Consider the following 25281-nt stretch of genomic DNA (forward strand, 5'->3'; position numbering starts at 1 on the left):
GACCCTACGCGCCTATTTGGAGACCACGTGGATTTTGATAGCAACGCGATTCGTGGCAAATCCTTGCGTCCTGCACGCGGCATTCGCGATTTCTGCCGACGATTCCGCGCTACGTTGCGCCACGAACGCCGTAACGCGCTGCGTGCACAATAGAAAATGGAACGGAACAATGAGGGAACTGATAATTTCGGCTTTTCTGAAACTGATCTGATTTAAATGGATGGCCGGGCCTGATTATGCATTTCGCGTGTGCACGGTAATTTCATGAGCGGCAATTTGAGCCTTCAGAAATTAACGATTCCCTCGATTATATCCTCGCGCACGCTCGTTAAAATTTTAATTTTCACGACCGTTAATTAGTAAATTTGCAGAGTTATCGCGAAAGAAGCGACGGCTCCTGGCAAAAGGAAGTTTTCGCCGGGAAAAAAAGAGAGGAAGAGCTGAAATATAAATCGCGGCCAACTTTTGCCCCGCGACAACCGCAGAGGTATTGTACTTTCGCAACAGAAACTACAATTCTATGTTTCGAAATTTTTACCGTGGCTTCGAGCCACGGCGGAGGATCGTTCGAACGGTGTTTCCGCTGCGCGCGGTAATTAATTAAACGATTCCGAGTGCCGCTGCGGCGAAACAATTTGCGAATTATAATCCAATGACCGTCCGATTTCTCAGGTCGATGTGTACGGCGAAAACTTTGCGAACAAATTGGGCACTATTGCGGTCGCAATTCGCTTTTACTCCTCCATTCCGTCCGCTATTCCGCGTGTTTTGTAACCTCACGGACGCCAAACTACGAAACAAAACTCAATGCAATCGCTCATGCGGCCGCCGCCGTCTATCCCACCGCATCAATCTAAACCCGAATCTTAACCCGCGCAGCGCGCGTGCACATGTACGAGGCTTCGTTTCGATTTCGGCCTGTGAACTCATAACTACCACGGTCTTCGCGTCCACGTTCAGCGAATCGAAATTTTCAATTCCACACTGAGTTTTTTCAGAGAGGAGAACGGAAATCGAATCTTGTATCATACAGCAAATGCTCCTTTAATGCAACAAATCAGACCTCCCGGGTCGAAATTTGAGTTCTATATCTAAGTCTTCAAGTGGAAAAAAAAAAAAAAAAACAACAATAACCACCCCATTCGTGGCATTAAGGTGGTACAATAGAAAAACCGAGACTTAATATAGAACTAGATTAATCCCATGAAGCTTTCAAGCGGAGGGAACGAAAATAACTTCCCCGTTTGTAACATCGTATGAGCTCGATAGAAGATCTAATAAAGACTTAACGTGGAGCCAAATAGACTCGATGTAGAATTAAACATTTCCGAATCGGGTCGCTTGTTTTTTACTCGTTCCTGTCCCTCTTTTCCCTCTTCACTCGGTAGAACGCAATGCGTGAAACGTTTGCGAATTTTTGAAAACGTCGAGCGGTCTCTCCGTTAAAGTCACACACGACGCGCGGCGATAACGGACGCGAGAGGCCACGCGCGATTTCGGACCGTTTACCTTGATGAAATACAGAGCGCCGTCGAGATTACAGGCTATTGAGCATTAGTAATGAGCGGCTCAGTTTCTGTTATTCCGCGCGTCCGTTTCGCCTCGGCCGGGTATTCGCGCGCACACGACGCGTAAGCCGGTACCCGTCCGTGCGTCTGTCATCCTCGTATCAATCCCGGACTCCGCCATTGTGGCGCACCCCCTCCTCCCCTTCGGCTTATGCGCCCGGATATAAAACAATTTTAATGCGGAAGAGAGATGAAACACGCGGTGACAGCCGCGTCCCTTTGACGCGAGCGAATAATCACTCGACTCAGTCGGCGGGACTACGGATGGCAGTATTGTTCTTGCGACGGGCAATTTTCACGGCTGCCGCGAACAGGGGGATATGTATCGCGAAGGGCGTCATTGTTATCGGTTAACGGGAAGGGCGTGCGCCACTGTCGTCGTCGTGACTGCCGACGATATAATGATATGCAAATAAGTTATTACAGCGTGGCCGAATACTTCCGGCGCCGGGATTGATATACGTCCGCGCGATGTTTTCCCTTTTCGATACGGCCCGTTCGCCGTCGTGTATCTCCGGTTATGATACGCACCGAGTTACGAGGAATTCTATGTATTAAAGCGTATCCTCCCCCAGTCTATATCGCGTATCAACCTCAATCCGCCTCGCCCATCCGGCAACAACCTCGGAGATTCGCAGAGTCCTGGAAACTCACCACTCCTCCACGTGACTGTGCACTTCGTTTCATCTAACGTTGTTTCTACCGCCGCGAGGTTACCGGGATGACCCGGGCCAATTTCACCTAACTGCGGTCTTCTTCAAACTTCTGATGCATTTCCTAATGCGTCCGCCACGGAATTCGACGTTCCCCACGAAGGGAGGAAGAAAAAAGAGAAGAGGTTTGTATGATATATACGTCCCGCTTCGATAATCGCTTTTCGCTTCTCGCCCTGTCGCACCGTAAGCGGAATACTAATGAGAGTTCCTCGATAAATGACAGCAATCAGACCGCCGTCGTATCGCCGCTCTTTTTGCGGCCATCCCTTCTTCTCAGCGGGGCTGGCGCAAAAATCTTCGAGAGCGAGGTAGACTTGTATCAGGTATCAATCCGGCCCCATCCCGTCCATCCTCCACGTAACAGCCTCCACCATGCCGGATTCTCTTGGACTCACCCCTCGTCCAATGCGCGCTCGTTTCGTGGAACGTCGTTTCTACCGGTGCAACTGACGTTGAGTAGCGTGGCGGGGTTGGGTTAAAAAAGTGCAGTGCATCGGACGAGCGCCGCAAGCCGAGCGTGGCTTAATTTCGATGCGTAAATCGAACGGCCGGACGTGGGGGGGACGGACGGGGGAGAGTTGCTCCACATCGAAACACGACATGCCACGTAGCGAAGTTGGGAATTCGTTCCAGGCTCGGAAACGACGTTGTAACGAGTGCCGCCTGCAGGGCTATCGGGGCGGGTCTTAGTAAATCAGCCGGGGAATAGACCAGCGGGGCAGAGAGAGAAAAGTTTTGCTCGAATTTATTTCGGACCGACCAAGAGTGTACGCGCTCGGCCAGGTGATCCGCGCCTCGTATCTCATCATAAACCACGTCGAGAGAAAGAGAGCGATGTGACTAAGCGAATTCGTGGTTCGCTGTGTCGCATCCGAGGAACAGATTGATTCGAATGCATTCGCCATCGGCAGGTCCTCTTGACGCGTTAATCGCAATTTTACCTCCGCTATTTATCTCACGCTTATCACGAGGAAGACGGAAGAAAGAGTTGTTAGGAAACAACGTACAAAAGGAACGGCGTTGTTCATTTTTGTCAGATCGCCGTTTCCGGGATACACATAGATTCGGCGGAAGGAGGTAGTAAGTTCTTAACAGAACTAAGCTGCGAGTGAGCGAAGGAGAAAGAAAGAGAGAGAGAGAGAGAGAGAGAGAGAGAAGGAGAGCGAAAGAACGAGCTGAGCGAGGAGGAGTATCGGCGATGCACTTTATCACGGATAAAATATGCAGCTTACAACTTTGCTGCCGCCAACGAATCGAAGCGCCCACAGGGAGATATGTAGCGCGATTGCCAGAAGAGATTGGTTCGCAGGATTCGCTAACAGTAACCCAATATTGGGTCTCGGCAAACAGCTGGCTTACTGCTGAACCCGAATATTTAAACAAAAGCGATATCATCTGGCCGGAGTTATTGGCCGCGAGATAATCATCGACGGTATTTCTGTCGCTCCGGAAACTTTATCCGAAAAGCATACGGAGCGAGCGAGCGAACGGACGACGTTATTGCAACGTTCGCGCGAGAACATACAAATTCTTCGCGTACACCTTGAGCTTCATGTGACCGTGAATGATACCGTGGCGAGTTTCATCGAAAATCATCGACCAGCGGACGAGCTGTTTGCGCGGACCGGCTTGTTTGCGAATCCCGCGACGAAATAGAAAGATCACAAATTTGCACCGCGCCACGTGGCTTCGTAACGCTAAATGTTACCGACCAATGAATGCCCGGCATATTTTATGAAGGCACGCATGTCCACGGGGTACGCAATCGGGACGCGTGCGCCGCCGATTCGAAAAATATTGAAACTGTCATGCGAGAGAGACGGACAGGCTGCGTATTCCCCCGCTCCCCTCTCTTTCTCTCTCCCTTTCTCACGCGTAAGCGCACAGAGCATAACAAATTGGATTTATAAATAAATCGTCCGGATTTATTTTCACCGTGACAAAAGCGACGTCCTGCTTTTGCAAACAGATGATTAAAATGTAACTACCGGCTCTCTACCGGTGAATGTGTTTACACAGCGATCGCGACCTCACCTTTATGGCGCCGAGGAGAGTGCGTGTGACACTCCTCCCCTCCTCATTCTCTCTCACTCTCTCTCGTGTGACGCCAGCCCGGTGTGATTAACACGTTTCGCGCGTACCCGAGCGGACCGAGCGTGTTGTACGAACAAAGAGGGTTTTACCGGATTCGGGGATTTCGTCTACCGGTTTTGCGCCCACGGCCCGAGATATCCGCGAGCGCGTCAGAGCGAGGGCGAACCGACGCGCTGAAAATAATGAGCATTATGTGAATAACGCGCCACGTAGAGGACGCGTATGCGCTTTATTGTTACGAGTATTAACGGTAGCTTTAATGGCAACGAGCGGACGGCGGGAAGGTGGAGGGGGCGCGAGTAGGGCACAGCGATTGTAAATAAATACCTAAGTGCATTAATTACCGTCGCGATTGCGATTGTCGGACGACTGTTGAACGGAATTGTGATCGAAACGTTGCTGCATAACCAATGAGAGGTAAAACAACTCTGTGCTTCTTTGTACGGGGCGCCATTCAATCGAACGAGTGCACATAAGCAATTCATATAGATTAAGCGTGATTAACGCACATTCGCTCGGCGATTCGTGTGCGCAGGAATCGTTCTGTATTCCCGATACGACGACACGATGACGAATTCCGCTTTTAATTTCGAGAATGGCCGAGTGGCACGAGCAACGTGGCGGAACCTAGTCTAGTCTCTGCTTTCCTCCCCTTCTCGTAAATTTCGAGAAAACGTTTAATATTCGCTCGTGTGATTTCGTTTCGTTCCTCTTCAGGAAACAAGGTAACAGTATTCCGCGACCGAGTCGGCCGCGAAAATATACATGAGAGATTCTCTCCAGCGTGTGTTTTTATTCCTTTCTCTCTCTCTCTCTCTCTCTCTTTCTTCCCGCAACATTCAACTGAATTTCCCTATCAGCGAGCCAGCGAGTTCGCGATTTACATTCGATATTGATATGAACGTCCGCTTCTTATCCGTCGTCCGCCGGTAATCGTTGAAACAACCGAGCGCGTTCTTGGTCGCAATGAAGCACAGACGACGTCAATACAAATCTACCGCGATAATCGGGCACTCATTGTGCGCTCATGCGGCTAAGTACGGCGCGTATCGCTCAGTTGAATCGCGTATACGTGATATACAGCGACACAAAGAGTGTTATAGCTCCGACTGCAATTTCGCGAGCCAGCGACGCGTGGAGTATAACTGACAACTGAAAGGGTATATCGCGGCGAGTGATTGAGCCACGAAATTTTTGATGCCGGATTAACGCATCGATCGCACGGAAAAGTTGCCCGCCGATGTGGAGACGATTGGGAACGATATCGGTGTCGCTGTCAACCGGCTCGAGCAATCGAATTGAGCACCGAGCCGGCCCGAGAGAGAGAATGCGCCCGCGTTAATCGGGAAGGAAAGACAATATGCGGACAATATTCGCGCGCGTTTCCGCAATTTTGCGCGGTAAACAGCGCTAAAAACTTGCTCGTTCTCACGCTCCGCGAGGCGCGTAGCGATACTCCCGACCGACCACGTGCTTTCGAAAATTTCGACCACGCGCAATAACCGTGACGATAAAAACATACGATAAAGTCACTCCCGGCGTTTCGACCGGCGATAAACAATTTTGTAAACCGATACGCGCGAAAGTACACACGGCGAGGCAAAGTAATTTTGATTGAAACTGCATTGTCCGTCCCGGTTAATATCATTTCGCTCGTTACGCAACGCGCGCGCGCTTCATTTCCCGGGAAAAAGCGGACGCGTTCGCACGCGTAAAGTTGAATTTCACACGAGCTTCCGCAACACTTATTTGGAGCGAACCCACACCATAATTGCCAAACAGCGGCGATGCGTTAAATCGCGCGTGATACGGAGGAGATTCCGACACACGCACGATATGAAATAGCGTAACTGTTCTTCGCGCCTACCGCGTCCGGTAAGCTTATTTCACGGTGGCTCCGCTCGCTATAAATCGCGGAAAAATGCGTGTTCAATATTTAAGTGGGTGCGCACAATTAGAGGGGACCGTAAGCGACCGCGGGGGCGTGAGGAAATCGCGAGAACGTTATCGATCAAGCCGGGGGGGGGGCTCCGCTTATTTTTCCGATATAACGCTATCTGCAACACGAACGGACACAGACCACCGGCGTCAGCTGATCGCGAGTTAATGCGTAGCTATTCTCACTCGTTAGCACGTGCGGACATGCAAGGCGATTCGCGTGCCGCTCGGGCGCCTCGCAGTCTGAGCGGGATCGAGCCTTTTCCACTGCGAGTGGAAGCCGAGCTGCTGGCCAGCCAGCCACAGCGCCGTATTCACGGCATCGGCTGACTTCCCTTCTTCTCGCCCACCGCACGGCGCGAATAATTGGGTCGAATGGAAATAAGAAGAATGATGTGTTGCGGGGAATTTAATTAAAGAAAGCAACTTTCGAACGAAGCGAAAGAATTCCCCATCGGCCGCCTAATAACCCCCGGCGGGATAAACGTAAACCTGTTCGAGAGCTTTCTCTCTCTCTCTCTCTCTCTCTCTCTTTCTCGGCTCTCTCGATGTAAGGGAAAATGTAATGCGAGATTATTCAAATGCCGATCTCGGGATTAGTCTTCCGCGAGATCGCTCGATCGCTGCTTGAAAATTCAGAACATTTTCTCGACTGCGCTACGGGGATAGGGAGCGATCGAAAAAAGCTCTCCGTGAAAATTCCTCTAATCGATGTCATTTATGAATTTATTGGTGCATTTGCAAAACAAACGTGGCAGCACCGTTTAAAGAGTAACCTCACGCGACGACAGGTTGTCGGCTAATTAGCACGTGCAAGCTTGCCGCGGCTTCCTGAATAATTCATGTCACGTTGCGTTTCATTCGTAGACCGGCGAGTTAATCTTCAGCGATCATATACACACGTGCAAATATGCGCACGCACGTGCGCGGACACGTATATATGCGTCGTGTGTTTTTGCGTGAAATTAATAAATTACGTAACGTTTTATTAATTTGGATATCGTTTTTTTAATTCAATATTTTCTTCTCTCACTTGATAAAAAAAATATGTTATTCTTAAACAATATACATAACATGGAACATAAATATTCTTATATTACTGAATTTTAATGCCATTCTTGAACAACCTATTTCGACACTACAAAACAGCAAAAATAGAAATTTAAGATTTCATCGGAGTCGAGGTAGGAATAAATTATATTATTAGAATTGAGTCAATTTTATTATCTTAGCTTCAACTGTGTCGCAAAATTAAAGGTTTAATATATAGCTCAATTTATAAAAAGATATTTTTATTCGATGAATCAAATCTATCTTCAGCCGGAAAATTTCTGATGGATCTCGTCTTATCCGACGTCAAATACCTAAGATGGTCGTCTGATTGCGGCCCGCTGAGACCGTTTAGGACTGACAAACATTTGCCACTATTGTAATTTATGCGTGTCCGTACGATTGTCCTATTGATAAATGTATATGGACACTAATGAGGCCACACTTATTAGCGCTCCGACACCGGGATTAGGAGCGTTATCGAATCGATGATATTAGCTCTGTCATCGCGTATGCTTTGTGATTATGATATGAAAGTACACGGCTGCGCACGACGAAACGTTCCCATACCCGATAGTAATAGTACGATCAACGATTATGGAGGTACGATTATGGCCGGCTAAATTATTAAATCGTTCGTGGCACTATTGCGGATATGATTTGGTCCCGCTATAATTAATAACGCTCGCGCACAGGGAATGGCGTTAATTGTGACGAGAGTTTACGCGCGCATCTTTGTACCCGCGAGTACACTTCCGGACACGTTGGCCCTTCGATACGTCAATCTTCGGGATGCCACGCGCGGTAGTAAAACGGTAGTGACCACTTCGCGGTCACACGATCTGAATGCGACTCGGCGAGGAATTTGTAGCGAACGTGGCTGTCCACGCAGTAAAAGTGTTTTACAAGGCGCGATAAAAATAACCCGCCGGGGTGTGCGGTAGAAAATAAAATTCTAATTATATTCAAATGCGAAAAGCGTCGACAAATATATTTCGTAGCGCAAAAGTATCGGTTACGAGCGATATCTTTCGTCGGATATCGCTCGCGCGCGCCATTCATATCATATCCAGAGGGGAAATAAAAATAGATGTATCAATTCTTCATAGCCCTGACATTTATAGTTTTCAACGCTTTTCGCGAGATTTATCGGGGTGAAGAAATTCGCACGGATAATTTTCTGGCCACGGCTCTCTGATGCGAGCGCGGAAATTCTTTCAAATGGAAATAGCGCGGCGCGCTCTATTACACATTTTCGGACTACGTACGAATTGTTCTTTCGCTTTCGCTAAGCCGCCCGGAGCTGTATGACACATTAAAATCCTGATATCGCGGTTTTCAGGAATACGCCAATCTACCATACAAAAGCGCTAGCGATTTTAATTAACACTTAACCCGTTATCGCGCCACGTTATCTCTCTCTCTCTCTCTCTCTCTCTCTTTCTCAATATAATGACGCTAAATAAATGAAATCCAAATACACCGGACACGCACCTGCTTCTTCGACTTTCCCGGCTGGACGAGGTACGATCTCTATCGGATTCCGGATTAAAAGAGTTCTGTATCCGTGATGGGATATTCAACACATCGAAACATAAATGTTACATGTGCCCGTCACGAGTGATTTAATCAGGCTGGAGGCTGTTATTTTCCACTTGACGACGAGAGTTTGCCGCGAGAAAGAATTTAATAGACCGATGCAGAGAAAAAGACACAAGGCCGGCGAGTTATCTTTTGCTGGATCGACACCGTTTCGTTGTATCGTGAAATTTTCAACTAGGTTGCGCTGAGCTTCGAGACAAGGCGAGATGCTATCGTACCGAACGTGGTAAAAAAATTTGTCGATTGATCGTCTAAGTGGTAGTTTTGAGCACGCGCCTTGACACTCGAAGGGAAACGTACCGCCGCTGCACGCGGCAAACTACGAACCGCGAGTGCCGGTAGTGAGAGGCGAGCGAAACGTTCCATTATGTATTTGTTGGTACCACTTCTCAGCGCGGCGTTGCAAGATAACGAGAAGCGCTTCTCTCCTCCCCGCCGTCGCCTATCTATCTGCCTGTGCCGTGACGAGATCCGGACAATTTTACTCGCCGGGAGAGAGATACTCGTCGTCGTCGTCACGGTCCGTTGCCATCTTGTTATCTGCCAGAGGCCACGCGAAAAAGGTAACGGCTGGGCGTCGGTGGGGGGAGGCTGGGGGAGCGGCGGATAAAGAATGAAGATAAAAGTGTCCCCGGTATCGTTGCACGGACGGAAACGCCGGAAAGTTCGGCCGAGGCGCGCGGAGTTCGCCGGAACAATAGATCACTTTGCCAGGACACACGATCCGCAGGACAATCCAGGTCCCTAATCGAAATCAGTCGGTTCCTGGCGCCTCGTGACGGCAGCGGCGGAAGGTAACGTCCATGTGGCGAGGATTTATTTACTCGGTACATAAAACGGCTCAAATAGCGCCAGCAGGTATCGCCGTATCAAATTGCTGGCGGCCATCAAAAAGGAATATTCGGCCCGCCACGCTCCAGCCGGCCCTACCTCCGTCGGTCTTATCGCGAAAGTCGATTTCGACCCCCCGAGCGCTTTTGGAATCCGTCCGCTGCTCCTCTCCTCTCTCTCTCTTTCTCTCTCTCTCGACATGGTTAAATTTAAGTTTACGGATGCGTTACACTTCGCACTTGCGGACCAACGTCAAACGCCAAATGCGAAAGCGTACACCGTTGGTTATCTTTCGAGAGATGGTCGCTGCATATATTTAGGGGGAGATCTTCCTAATGTACGTCGAATTAAAATATGGAGAATTGAGGATCTCCGTCTCGATTTGAAATTCTCTACTCGCAGAAATTCGGTAAAGAATGTAAGACTCTTTAGTTAAAAGTAATAATAATAAGAGCCAAATGCAGTTGTTTCCTTGTATTATAAATTAATAATGTAATTAATAATATTATAAAAGTACACGTGGAACATTTCGACCATTATTGTGGTCAGCTAATTTACGAATAGGTAACGGTAATAACCTTGCTCTCAATATTTATTAAGAAACGAAAGTCTAAGAATTGTTATTATAAATTTATGATTCTGATTTACCGATTTTTTCAGTAATAATATTATGTGATATCTTAATCCTGCGTGTATACTCAGAAGTTTCTGAGACCTCGGTGAAATTGCGAAATATTTTTGCAATTAAATCTCTTCATTTATATTATTATTTCAACTTGACAGCATAAATTGATATTCAAAACAATATTATTGATTTTAGAATATTTCTGAGCGAAAAGACATATTTGTCGATTCATTTATGATCGTATGTGCGCGCAATCTTTGCAATGGACGGTGAGCTTCCAGGCTCTAATGATTAATCAAGTAATTTTTTCTAGTCTAGGACATTCGTTAAAGTACAAAAGTATTATCCTCAACTTGTACAGAACGCTGAGAGCGTCTGTGGAATTTTTACCTTTGTGGTCGAGTACGCTCGCTTGAACTTTGTCGGTTACGGAGATCTTCCGGGCATTCGTTTTCAACAAACTATTTTTTTTTCTAACGTGTTACGTTCCACGGAGTGTAAAATTACTGTCATTTGTTTGCACAAACCGCCGGGGCTCTTGGCAGAAATTTTAATTTGTGTTCGTGCGCGCGTAACAGTTTCCGTTTTTCTTGTTTATTTACGTTAATATTGATATATTTCGAACAATTTTATTATCTTTTGCAAATCTTTGTTTTTCTTTTTACTGAAGTTAAATTTGGAAAATTTATTTTTTTAAATTTCTGTCGACAATCGCTTTAAACATCAATGGCATAAATTAACTGAAGATGACCACAATAATGGTCGAAACGTTCCACATGTATTATTGTAACATTACTAATTATATTATTAATTTATAATATAAGCAAACACAACAATTGCATTTGCTCTTATTGTCCTGTAATATTCATTATCATTATTTGCAAATTATTGCGTGCGAGGGAGATATGTCCGTTAGCCTACCCGATGCCCCCCCTCCCGAGAAAGTAAATATCCGTTCTTTTTTTGCAGCCTGACTCTTGCTTCCCACTCGGGAGAAGTACATCGGTTGCACCGGTCAAGCAGATGCAGAATACCGGAGTTTCGCCGTAGTTAATAGAGACGTTACATTCGCATGCAACTATCTCGCCCGCAATTGCTCCGAATTATGTATATAACGTTCATGTAAATACAACCGGCGGAATATAGTTTAAATTGATAGCAGTTAAGCGCGCGCGTCCGCGGGGTGTTAAATTCTACGCGACTTTTGCATTCGTTCGTATATTTCATCGTATCGCGACGCTTCTTAATGCACACATCTCGTGGCGCGCGCACGCCGGTGCTCGTTTTCGCAATTCCGCGGTCGCATTATCCCGCGTTCGCGAAAGCCCGGCGGAGCTTGCATAATATAAAATAAAAACCGACGTCACGGTTGAAACTCCATTGTCGCGAAACCCTTTGAGACGTTGGGCGGCAGCGTACCACGTTACGTTTCGTGCGGTCGCGTTTCGCGATTTATCGCGCGGGAATGGCCCGCGCAAGAAAATTCCGCGAGCCGCTTGTTGTATTCATAAGCGACGGGGAAACTAGCGAAGCTGCGCACGAACGAGGATCAAGAACGCCGAAGGAAGCTGAATGCGCGTATTATTAATCAAATCAAGCGAATCTCGGAGAAGAGAGCGCGAACAAATTCGTTGCAGTCGTCAAAATGGCGCAGCTTGTATTCTTGTTGGGATGGAATGCGTTTACCAAGTATTATACGGACTAAATTACCTGCTTTCTTCATCGTGAAAGAAAAGTATGATCTAATTCCGCCATGTGGTTTATGCACTCGGGATGCTAATGGAAAACGCGTCGGAAGAGCGAGAAAGCGAGAAGAGAGAGAGAAGGTGCCGGTGTTCTGAATCCAAAATACCATTTTGCATAGTTACGTGCTTTCGAGCGCATCACGTTAAAACTAATATTTAACCAGTTATAATTCGTTTCGTAAGTTTTTCCCGATTTCCCTCGATTTCCCGTGTCGTAACCACGATACCGGCGTGTGATAGGCGCGTGCGAGCGCGCGCATGGAAATATCCCCGAGGGAGAATCCGCGCGCGTCCCGAGAGAGAGAACGCCTGACCGGGCATAGCTCCGATTTCGCCCCGACGGTCACCTTGTGCGGGCAGAATGCAAAACATTGCGTTCCGCGTCATTGGCCCGACGCTACGGGAGAAGGAGAGCCGCTGTTACCGCGCTTCTAATATCGCGAAATGCACTCGAATCCGGCGACCTCCGATCCGCGGCGTTCTCGACGAGCGTAATCGACGACGAGGGACTGCGAATTGGCCGTTTGAAAGGTGCAAATATCGCGCGTCGTAAATCCAGCGTAAAACCTCTGTACACTCGGGGCCGGCCTGATCGCGCAACGGGAAGCAAGAAGGAAGGCAGGCGGGCGAGAGGGAGGGCTACCACCCGCAAAGTAACGATCTTATTCCTCGTTTATTTCGCGAGCGCGCACAGAGTCTATCGCGGGGAGAGAGACCCTCTTCCATTCAATTCTCCGCGCGGAATCAGGCTCGGCCGAATCCCCGCGGACATTCATCTCGTGATTACGTTATTACGAGAGAGATTTCGGGATTGTTTGTTCGATCCTTCGGAGAAACCCCTCTCTTCCCAGTCGACTCTTGTTTTTCTCGAATTTCAACAATCCGCGCTTTTTCCCTGATCCATCCGCCGACTCGTCGGCCGATGATCGCGTCCTGTTGATTTTTCGCGCGCGATATTCCTCTCTTTCGCAGAAATAAATTATTTATGTTGAACGATAAAATCATACGTTTCGAGCCGCAGTTATAGCCCGATATCGGCGGCTGTAGCTGAAATTGGTTGTAGGATGCGTGCGAAATGAAAATATATCGCGCGCACGTTCCGCCCGCCGTTCGACTATGCAGCGAAATATCGATATAATTAATGAAAATTTCACATGAACGCGGATCCACCATAAAGCTTTGATTACTACAATGAGAACGATCGCGCTCTGTCGATTGCGTATTTGTAATAATAAATGTTACATGCGCGATATCTCCTCTCGTGCGCGTGATATTTGCGAAAAAGTAACCGGGCGCGTGTGCGAAACTGCAGCTCTCGCCGTTCCGCTTTGTGCTTTGCCCGCGCGGATAAAGATACCGGATAAAGGCATCGGGGAAAACGGAAATGGACTTGCAAAGCGTGCTGCGAAAAGTTGCAAAGTTGCGCGCCGGCCAAGTAGGCTACGGCCGCAGCCGAATTTAGAAGTATATCCTTTCACGTTTATACGGCGTGAGAGACTTAAAAAAGCACGCACGAGCGCTCCGAAAATTGCGATCCGACCCCCTTGAAAAACTGGCGTCGCATACATATATATATATATATACACCGTGAACGCACACGATGAACCGCACACATGGCTGAATTTCTTCGGCGTGTAGCGCGGAGATCAAGTTGAATAACTTTTCTTCCCTTCGGCGGAGCTCGCACGGTCTTTCTGGCGTCCGCCGTCGAGCGCTCGATGTAATTTCGCATGCATCGCCGATCGACCACTGTCGATTCTCGTTGGCCGCTCGCTCCCTTCCTCGCGTGTCGACGGTTTTCCCGCCACGTTAGGCGAGAAAGATTAATACACTTGGCGTTACGCGCACGGTCAATCGGAAGTGGCGCGCGACGTAAGAGCCGACGACGCGACACACTCGCGTGCGTTACACCGTAATGCGGCGCACCTGAATTATAGGAGCCAGTTAGTCACCTCAATTAAACCAAAACTGGCACACAGTCGGCCGTAGCTTCTCACGACCTGTCAAGATCCCTCAGGATATCATGTATTATGTCTATATATCGGCGGCTGGCATCAACGTGACGTGGACGTCCTGACAATGACCGTGCCGGATGCGAGCCGATAGCAACGGTGACGTCCTGCCATTCCGCGAAGATCGTCTCCTCTAACGCGCGAACGGGCTTAATTGGCGGATCGCGGAGTCGGAGTTGACATATAAAAGAATCATGACCAAGCAAACCCTCACTTATGTACCGGCCGAACGGGCTCTCTCGCGCGAGGCCCCACCGGGACGGGCCGCGTTTGGTGATTTACGATCGCCGTCGTCGTCTGACGCTAGTGACGCGAGAGAGAAGCAACTATCGATCCTTCCCATCGAGTCTCCACGGTATTCGCGGATTACTCGTTCGAGCCGCCCTGCTTGGCCCTGAGCCGGCCTAATGGAAGTGACAATAATGTGCAACTTTTAATAAGCATTTCGTTCGATCTTCTGCAACGGCGCCTCCTTCCCTTCCCCCCTCTAACGATCGATCGGACGCTCTTGTTTACCTTGCCGAGCTAATTATCTGAAGTTGGCAACTGCATTAAGACGGAGAGGAGCTAGAAACCCCCCCCCCCCCCCCCCCNTTTCTCCCTCTGCGTCGCTGCGCGAATTATAAGGAAAGTCGAAATTTCATTAAAACAAACAGGCTCTTGCGCCGTCTCTCGTCGGATATAATAGGATGCCGTTAACAGAGATCAAGGGTGCATTCGCGACGAATGCGAATCTCTCGATCTGTTTTCTTCCCGATACGCGCCAATAGGGTTTCTCCTCCACCCTTCCGTCCATCGTAATTAGCCATGGAACTCGATAGGATCCTCGACGGCGGCGAAACTCTGCGCGCATTTCGAACGAGCGAATTTAAGCACTCGATAGATGACGTCTCGCGATGCAACAACCGCGCGTTTCTCTCTTCTCGCCTCTCTCATCTGCGTCCGCGCCCCCGAGAAGTTTTCGAACGCCGCTTATCGGCGTATCGATGACTCGTTGCGGTAGCTTACCGTAATCCGAAACGCAATTCTGTCGGATCTCTCGCTCGATGAGAGCCGCGAGAGAGAGAAAGATCGTTTCGGCGCGTTATCGCGATAATTGCCGGCTCGACGACAAAGATCAGGCATCGGCACTAAAATGGGCATAAAACCACGCGAAAGGTCTTTCGCGTCCGCTTAATTTGCAAGGCATTAACCTTATTATTATGGCGGTAATACGGCTGCGAGTTTGACGGAGAACAACGTGTGTGTGTGTGTGTGTATGCGAGAGGGGAGGTTGCACGCGAGCAATCTTTACAACCCTTCTCGGAAATGAAAAGTCGTGTGGCCCCTCGCGAGTGCACGACACTCTCGTTCTTCATTTTTTCTCTTCCTTCGTGAACCCGCGCGCTCCTCTTTCCTCCTTCTCTCTCCCTCCCTCCCTCCCTCCCTCTCTCTTTCACCACTCAACACGCTTCCCCTTTTGCCGAGGTCCCGTACACCCTGACTGCATGTTAAGCGCAATTTTTACGGCAATGGATGGCAGAAATTGCTTCATTCGTAACTGTCTCTACGTGATGTGCTTTTTGTTCAATCGTTTGCACTTGTTCGACGGGAAATCCCGAATCGAAATCTTGATGCTGCTTGACGTTCTCAAGGATAGTTTACGCCTATTTTAGATGGTCTATAGATTAATAAAAACCTGCTTTAACGATGCTGACACTCGCTGCTAACTTCTCTTTTGGACTTTTAATTCTACAGATTTCATTTTAACGCCACCTTGAGCAACCTAATTTAAGATATGATCAAGGTCAAGGGAAGAGTAAAATATATAATTAAAATTAAATTGAATCCGTTCTGCTACCTTAACTCCTACTGTGTTGTAGAATCAAAGGTTTAACAGAAAGCTGGAATTTCGATTCGGGATACGTCTCGAACGAAAATCGTACAGCGACTTATATACGTACATACCGTACTCAAAGATATTATATTTTTAATACACTCGCGAACTCTTCCGAGCGGCATCGATGTTTTAAGCCCGCAGACTATCTACCACCGCCATCGATAGAACAATAATAACGTCTCGACGGAAGATGACGTAAATTCGATATCCCGAAAGATCTCGTCCGCGACATTGCAGATAGAGATTAGATTTGCCCGCGAGTTGCCGGATTACCCCGCGCACAATACCGCGCGCGTCGGTGAATGTCTGGGGCACGCGTGTGTCGCGTACGCGTGCACGTACACGCGCGCATTAATGAGAACTTTGCCAGAATCCAATAATTGAGATCCGAAAACATTCTCCGACGAGCCGCATTATCGACGTCCGTGTAGACCGTATAGAAAGTTCAATAATGCGCGATTAAGATCCTCTCAACGATCAATCAATTCGTAGCAGTCGACAAATTCGACAAAATCGCGCGGTGCAATTTCGCTGTTCTTTATTGCATTGCAAAATCATCGTCAGCGGTGGCGAGAAGCCATCGGGTAAAAATGCGAGAAGAAATATTGGCAGAGCGTTAAACTATTCATCCACCATAGTTTCAAAACATGCGAATAATTCACGAGGAAATCTTTTTAAGTTATTTTATCGCTTCGATACACAGGAATAACTGACCTGATTATTATCACGACGGTAAAGACGAAGGGAAGAAGCGTCGACTCTATCACGAGTGAAAAAGGAGCGTCGCACTTTCCAGAACGTCCCGAATTAGTCCCAATATTCGAGTCGGCGACAGAATACCGACATAGACGCGGCTGCGCCGAGTAGATTCCTTTGCGAGTTACTGCCTTCGGTCCGCTCGAACGTCAGTCTGCGCCACGTGGTCCCCCCACCACGTGACCGGCGGCCCGTTCGCGGAAGTGGGGATAGGTCCGCGACGTAACACTGTCACGCTCCCACGTGTTGTTTACTAACAAGTGCCCATTGATACTCCGTGGCACCGGCAGGGCCCAGCGATTGAGAACGCGAAAGCTTAAGGACCGTCTACAACAGCCGTAAAGTATGTAATAAGGTGTAAGCAGTAAACTAATTGGCCGACCACGGTTGATTTATTTTCAGAATCTATGAGTCCGATTGATCAATTAGCTTACTGCATATTTTACTATTGTAGACGGTCCTCAAGAATTTCGCACGTTAGGTACGCGTTCCTCTTCCAAATAAAGATCAGTTGGTACAATTAGATTATCCTGATGGGAAATATCGATTGTTTTTGAATCGAAGCGGAAAAAAGCGGCTTGAATTGATTATAAAGCACTATTGTTTCACTTTTAACGGATGCAGAGTATTAAAAGTTAATAATGAGACCTTTTTAACTTCCGATATCTATAAAAGTTTAGCTTATTTATCTGATTTCTCGCGCGATTATGCAAAAGGAATGAAATATTCAAAAAGTGCGGATACATGTATATATAGCTGCGCAAATTATTCAGTTTTTAATTTGGCTCTTGTTTCAACATATATCATTAGTGCCGAAAGTGTGTTATAAATTACTATTACAAATAAACGCCTTACATTTTAATTTTAACAAGAGGTTGAAATGATTTGCCACCTCGAAGCTAAAGCCTCTAATTATACAGAGAATCATTTGCACCGAAAATCGGTTTCCACCCACGAAGCGCTGTCAGCCACTCTCTTTCCCACACGCGGGAAGATTTCTCAAGTGTATTTGAGGTTTCCTCTAAAAGCTGACCTGAATATGATTAATGAATATGCACTGCTTCGTAACTTCTGATATATACGTATATACCGAAATGGCGGTGATAATTATAGAGAATCGTATAATTGAGAATATTGTACATCGGATATCGATTTCGCTCGAGCGATACGAGCGAATAGGCGTGTCGCGAGGAGAGCAAGGATGGTGAAATAAAGATCACCGGGAGAGACGGCGCGAACTCGATGCTTCTTCCGGAGGCCATTCGTTCCGTATGCCCCGCTGAACACAGCGTGCTATTTACAACCAGAAGCGCTCTTCGCTCGCATAAAGGCGAGTTCCCGAAGGGTTCGCGATCTACCCGTCCTCTCTCGGGCGGCCTACCTGCACGGGCGAGAAGATTTCTTAAGCGACGACCGCGACGACGTAGCACTCCCACGAGCTGCGCGCGAACGCCGTTAAAATAGAAAGCGTGCGACGACGACGGCGGCGTACGCTCGCCGGAGAGAGGGACGGGAGGGCCGTGAGGGGATGCGAAATGATCTCACGAGGGAGACCAAGTTCCGTAAGTAGCCGGCCGCGCTGTACGCGGCGAGGAAGGCGCCTCATCGCTCTGAACCTGGGAAAGAGGGTCAGGTCAGGTCGTCCTGGCGCGCGCCGGCTCGAGCAGCAGCAAAGCCCAGGCGCACGGGATTAGATTGCTACAGATGGGATGCGAGAGCCTGGCCGTATCTCGAGAATGCCAATTTGATTTCGGTACGAACGGCGGAAGACCGAGCCGGAACGCCGTAAAGTATACAACAAACGCGGCGCAACGAGCCCTACGTCGCGACCAGCAGCCGGACCGAGAGAGAAAGAGAGACCAGAGTGGTTCCTCCGAGAGGGCATGCGGAAAACGAGCATCCTGAAATCCGTCCGGCACGACGTACGGTATGCGATACGATACGGCGTAATATTCCGAAATTTTAGTCCTGCATTAACACGAATAGAAATTGTCATCGGGTTTACGTGACACTGAGCACAAGGTTCTAAACTAGGCGAAGTGATCTTACTGTAATAACCTTAATTATGCACTGAAAAAATCTACCGGTAAAATCTTATTGATCAAGTCCTTTCCGCAAACTTATTATGACTTGCATTATCAGTTTCTAATACGGACTTTTTGTAGCAAACTTACAATATAGCAAGTTTGATTGATAAAAATTTTACTTTTATCATTTTTTTTTTTAATAAAAATACTTGCTACTTCTTTAATTTCAAATTATAAAAAGTTTTGTAATAAATATACATATATTTTATATAAAATTTTATTATCACTCATTGACATTTTTTTAATTTGTTGCATGTAGGGCATCTGAAAATTTTCGATACATTCATTGTGTGTAGATATGGGTTAAACTGAACAGTACAATTATTATATACCATTTTGCAATTGTTAAATAATTAATGTGAATTTTTCAAAATAGTACCTGACCTTTCCGTTTATTTTGCTCCAATTGACTTTTGGCTTGGTAAAAAGTTTCAAACATTCCGCACATGTACAATCGAAAAATAAATATTAAAATCGGACGATTTTCGACTTTGATAATGCAAATGATTTCTCTGCTTCTATATATATTACTTGCATTATTAAAGTCGAAAATCGTCCTATTCTAACAGTATCTGTTTCTCGATTTATATTTTGTAGATATTGTTCATTAGTTTAGCACTTTCTGCTTTTTATAAATTGGAATCTAATCATAATCCTTTCTGTTATCTAAAGTAAAACGTGGTAGAGATTCAACAACATAATCTGATGAGGACATTATAATGAATTTTGATTAAAGTCTTGATTATCACGCAGCATTACACGACTTCTTAGGATCCGATAGCACCTTAAATGGGCCCAACAATCAGTTAAGATCAACCCGCGAACTGAACCATGGAGTAAATTTCTAGTCGGGAAGTCTACTTATTTCTACACTAAGTTTTCAAGCGGAGAAAAAGTGGAAAAAACGAAAATACCTCCCCATTTTCAGCATCAAAGGAGTATTAATAATACTTAAAAACTGCAACGCGAATTTAAACTTTCCGGGAGGAAATTTTAAATTCTACATAAGCATTCTAGTGAAGAAAACGGAAGTAACTTTCCATTTGTGACATCAAAAAGAGCACCGATAGAAAACTTTTCGAACAATAGAAAACCTCTGAAGACTTAATGTAGAACTGAAATTTCAACTCGGAATCCACGATACGTTTCGTATAAATTTCGTATAAATCCTGGTAATTGTATTCGCGATCGATTCCTCCGGCGCTCGCTCCGCCGCTTTCCGATTCGACGCGATATCGTTATTGTAACGTTTAATTATCATGACCGGTGAACGGATACGCAAATAAACGAATATATCCGCGGACGGGTATCGAGAGCCCATTAAAGAAAGTACAGTTTGTGCACGTGGGAATCTCGGAGAGGGATATCTATCGCTGCCGACATCGCCGACTTTGAAGCACAACGAAAAGATTCAAGAAATAATGAGTTTTGAATCGTCCGCATCGCTGATAAGGGAATCCCTCTCGAGAAAAGAGCACGGATACTTCTTACATTTCGCTTCGGTAACTACGATGTGCTTTGCTATAATATCCGATGATACGCTATGAATTTTCCTTCCCGCCTTGCGAAACGTAAAGCTAATATCTTACACTCTATCTCCTTTTCTCTTCCTCCTCTCCGACGGATCGTAAATTGATGAAAATTTCGTGAAATCGCGTCTCGAACAATTTCGTCTATCTCGCCTATCTCGAATGTAAGAAACGAACACGTTGCCGCATCACTCAATATTACAACGACGGAATCTACGCTGCTTAATGCGCGTAGCCGAGCTCCGACTCGTGTGCATCCTACACGATCGTGCATCTACACACAACCGCAATCGCATATCTCCGACGCATCATCCTATTTCCGTACAATTACGAGTAACATTATCTATGGAAATTGCCACTTTACCCGGGCACGGTGGGTGCGCAAGGATTAAGCCCGGTGTATTCAAACCTTAACATGGACTTTAGTATAAATAGCGAGAGGTCTGACGATAGCAGATTTCATCATTAGCGTGGAAGGACATAGCGAAACGACTGGTTGAGAAAGTTTTCACGTGAAAAAGGGAAAAGAGGGAAAACTGTGTGAGAGAGAGAGAGAGAGAGAGAGCAAATTATGACACAGCTAGAGAGAGGGAAAGATGGAGGAGGAGGTGGTGGAGGAGGAGGAGGAAGGGAGTCGCGCAGAGCCCGAAACGAAGTCTCTTTAACGAAGGAACCGATGAAAGCGCTCCTATTAGCATTCTATATAATCTACTCGCGAGTGCATTCGAGCAGCGATATACGACCGAAGCTTTGCAGTTCGTGAGTACTCGCGCAGTCTTCGAACTGCGGCAAGAGCCACTTTGTAAGTTGCAGGGCCCGCGGACTAACTCGTGCCCCGGTCGAAAGTTCGCATCGGTTTGGCGGGTTTGTGATTCCGCCGCTCTACACCTTTCCGACGATCGCGCGTTATTCCCGCGCATTGGGATGTAACATCGCCGTACGCGCGCATTCGACGGCACGCCGCGTTATTGGCTTCTTGTAGCGCTAATTGAATATCCAGCAGCCCTCATCGATTCGAGGGCGCAGTGGCGAGCGGGAACTAATATCGAGTGGAAATCGAGGCGTCTTTATTTCAAGTACGGCGTTACGCGCATTACACGCACTTGCCGCGAGAACGGCAAGTAAAAATGATCGGAATAACCGCAGCGATCCTTGTTAACGAGAAATACATAGCCTTACTCACCGACTACCTGCAGATAACCGATCTGGCTTTTCATGGGGTCCGTGTTTATCTGGCACATGTACCAGCCCCGATCGGCTTGCCGCACCTCCCGTATGTGAAGGAACCACGTCCGATGGTCGCTATGGGAGACCGCGATCCTGTGATTCTTTGTGATCACGTGGTTCGCTATCGTCAAGATGGTCTGCGTGTCGACGCGCAACCAGGCCACCTGCAAATCAAAGTCGCGTGTATTTATATAACGGTGCTGCGCATTTGAAAGTTCTCATCGAGGACCACTGGTCGATCGAGGATCAATTCAATCATTTCATGATTATTATCACATATTACATGCACGTTAAGGAGATGGATATTAACGTGGAAAATAGCTCGATTATTTTTGCAAAGTTTTTGTGACACGCTATTTGTTAGATTAGACATAATTGTGTCAATTCACTCTATCATAGATATCAATTTTTACGGACCTCTTATTTTCGGTAGTTTTCGCGAATCTTAACGTTATTTCTAAGTAATGTCTAATATAAATGGTATCGGATGATTTATTTCCCCAAGACACTGAAGAAAACCTCCATCCCCTCGGGAGATTTGACCGGTCTGAATTTTACATGAATTTAATTAGCAGCGTTTTACTTATTCAAAAAGGGCGTCCTAAAATGTACATGTATATATAAACAATGCCCCAATTAAGAGAGAGAATAGTGCGGTATATACATTTTGCACAGTGTGACGCAAGTTGTTAATCGCGGAATTAATAATAAATATTCGAGACGCGCATTCTCATTAAGGGAAAGAAAAACTGCCTCTTTCTCTCTCTCTCTCTCTTTCCATGAGACGTGCGGTCGAGACCGACATCCTCGCTTTAATTCATAAGTCTCCAGCCGACTTTTGTATTCCAGCTCAACGGACCAGCGATTCTTTTCCCGCCGTCTACCTTTCTCCAGCGTTCGCCTTCGGATTATTCCCCCTCGGTTTCCGGTCCGTCCATATCAATTATAATTTTTCACAGCGCGGTCTCTCCGTCGGAGAAGTAAAACGCCGCGGGATCATCCGGCCGTTCCGTTATTATATTATTCCAACAGTTTAATGTTCTTTTATTCGCGAGTTATTCGCGCCGCGTACCGTATAACGAAGTTTCGCAGATAATTGCCGCTAGTTTGTTGCATATTGTTCGCGCCCGGCAGTCGATGAAGTAATTTATAGTAATTTGCGACTGGGTTACGCGCCCGTGTACGTGTGTGTATCAAACCGCGAATACTGTGGCGTTAAGGAAATTACGTATAAGTGACAGAAAGTCGCGCGCGCGTGGTTCGGATTATAGCGAGCGAGCCGAAGTTCTAAGGAAGGTACACTCGCGTCATCGATCAAACACACACCGTCGCCGTTGGATTTTTTACGAAGACGCCTCGAGCGGCGAATTGGTTGAGAAAGGTTCGCCTCTGCGCTCTTTTTATTTTCACGCTACCCACCGCGATGTCCGCGCCCGTAAAGCAGCGGAGCCCGAGAGACGGGCATTATTGACGTTAAACAAATCGACGAGGCGTTCTCGACATTCCTCCGACGTTTCTCCACCGTTTACCGCGCGCCCGCGCAATTCCTTCGAGCGTAACGCGGTTCGATTACGCGATCGGCCTTTTTCTTTGTGGCGCATCACGAGAGAGAGAGAGAGAGAGAGAGAGAAGGGCGGACTTCCGGTGTTCTTTAAAGCGATCATCAGCTATCTCGACGCGAGGCAGGGCCTCTGGGCACGGGATATCACAGACATGTCACTCCAGAAATTATAACGCGAACGGTATCCGGGAATAAATGTTTGCGCACCGAAATAGCAATTCCATTATTCCGTGCCTTTGAAGATAGGGAGGATGCACGCGCGCGCTGCGGGCGTGCAAATGTTACACCGCGAACGTGCGCCGCTGTACGCATCGCTCTCCCAGCGTTACGTGTGTGTTCGCGAAAGGCGGACAAGAAGTTACAAACGCACGAGCCGGCAAATGCAGCAAGCTCGTTCTCGTGTGAATAGTTCTCTCTCTCTCTGCTGCTGCCATGCTTGCTGACTGGACTTTTCGAGCGTGGGATCAGATTTTTCTTAACAATTCGATTTGCCGTACGTGCGCGATGAAATCCAACTGCTCGTTCACGAGTCGCGGATTCGCCCATTGCCGAGAGACGCTCGCTCGCTCGTCCATTCGCGATCACCGCTTTAACAAGTGGACGCTTCTCCTTCGCGAAAGCTGGAGACAAAGGTTACACAACGGAGACTTGACGCCGCCATAGCGCGCTCTGATATTAACGCTTTATAGGGCACGGGCCGCGCTCTGTTTTATTTAGCAGCTTATGCGGCTGATATACGGACGATGGCGGCTGAATGGAGAGTGATATCTCACCGGGGTCGGAGAGTGTAACAGGAGAAATGAGAATTACAGTTCTCTCTCTCTCTCTCTCTCTCTCTCTCTCGTGAAAAAATAACGCCCGCGGCGTGCTCCTCCGAACGATTCTTAAAAGCATCGTTCAGCGCCGGCGTAATCGGCGGCGGTGGTGGTCTCGTGAGGAATCAACCGCGTCAAAGTACATCCGAAAGTACGAGACCAAAGTAAATAGTTGGAAAAAAAGAAGCGGAGAAGGAACACGGAGTTAGTAGCCGACTGATGTATCACGTTAATCTCGAGAACGACGAGAGGACGGCGCAGAGCTTGATTACCGAGCTGTCTCTCAACTCTCTCTCTCTCTCGACCTTTAATCCCGCATTCGACCGCGTCGATTACTCGAGTAATTATCCGAAATGACGCAGTCGCGAAGTCACCGGTGTGACGGAAAGTACGGAGAGTACCGCATAGAGAGAGAGAGAGAGAGGGGGGGGAAAGCGAGAGGAGATCCGGAACACGTGCGTCTACCGCGGGGGGACTCTCGGATGCAGATATCAAGCCAGGCGCCTGTAAATCTGCCAGGGGCCGGTGTGAAACGCTGGGTGGTTGGATTAGGAGAGGTAGAGGTCGAGGACTGGTCGACCACCTAGTCGGAAACACCGCCATGAACTATTGCATTTGATATCCACACCGATGAATGGAAACGTTGAGCGCCCTGTCCAGCGGTGCCGCCATCTCTGACCACGATGAACGTGAATGCAGGTATAATGCCCCGTCGTGCTTCCGCCAACTATGATAACCAAGTATTTACGGCTGCGAGCCATCGCGAGTTTCTGTAATTTACGGAGACTCGGAGAACCCGGCCCGCGTCGGCGACTATGTGTCACGCGGGGACCTTTTTCCGCGCGAATTTCGCGACTTCTCGCGACATCAACGGTGCAAACGGCGGAAACGCGTAGCGCGTAAATTCCTCGCGCTCTCCCCCGAGAACGAGAGAGAGAGAGAGACGCGTTAATTGCTCTTGGATCTGATAACGAGAAGAGAGTGGGGAAGGAGGGAGGTTACTCGATGCGATACAAACTCCTCCAAGCGAGAATCATTTCGCAATTACATCCCGGCCGATATTCTCTTCTTTCGCGCGAGACGCGCCAATCGCGCCGTTAACGGCGCAGCTTCCGACACAATCCCGGAGAAACCCACTGAGTGTTCGTACACACAGGCCGTATCCGACAGCTCTCCCGACTTTCCCGACATCCGCGACGTATCCCACGGAAACATTCGGCTCAATTTCCGGCCTCCTCCTTCTCCC

At 47.7% G+C, this 25281-nt stretch overlaps 1 protein-coding gene across 1 annotated transcript in view; it reads right to left on the reverse strand.

Annotated features, from left to right (window-relative positions):
- LOC106742230 (neurotrimin-like) overlaps nt 1–25281 on the reverse strand; it is a 158865-nt gene that overhangs the window by 25092 nt on the left and 108492 nt on the right. Inside the window, exon 3 of the mRNA XM_014614975.1 lies at nt 21616–21823. Within this exon, the coding sequence (XP_014470461.1) occupies nt 21616–21823 (208 nt within the window). The remainder of the gene's footprint in view (nt 1–21615; nt 21824–25281) is intronic.

This window comes from Dinoponera quadriceps, unplaced genomic scaffold (genome assembly GCF_001313825.1).
Source record: "Dinoponera quadriceps isolate SergipeBrazil2010 unplaced genomic scaffold, ASM131382v1 scaffold628, whole genome shotgun sequence".
NCBI lineage: Eukaryota > Metazoa > Arthropoda > Insecta > Hymenoptera > Formicidae > Dinoponera > Dinoponera quadriceps.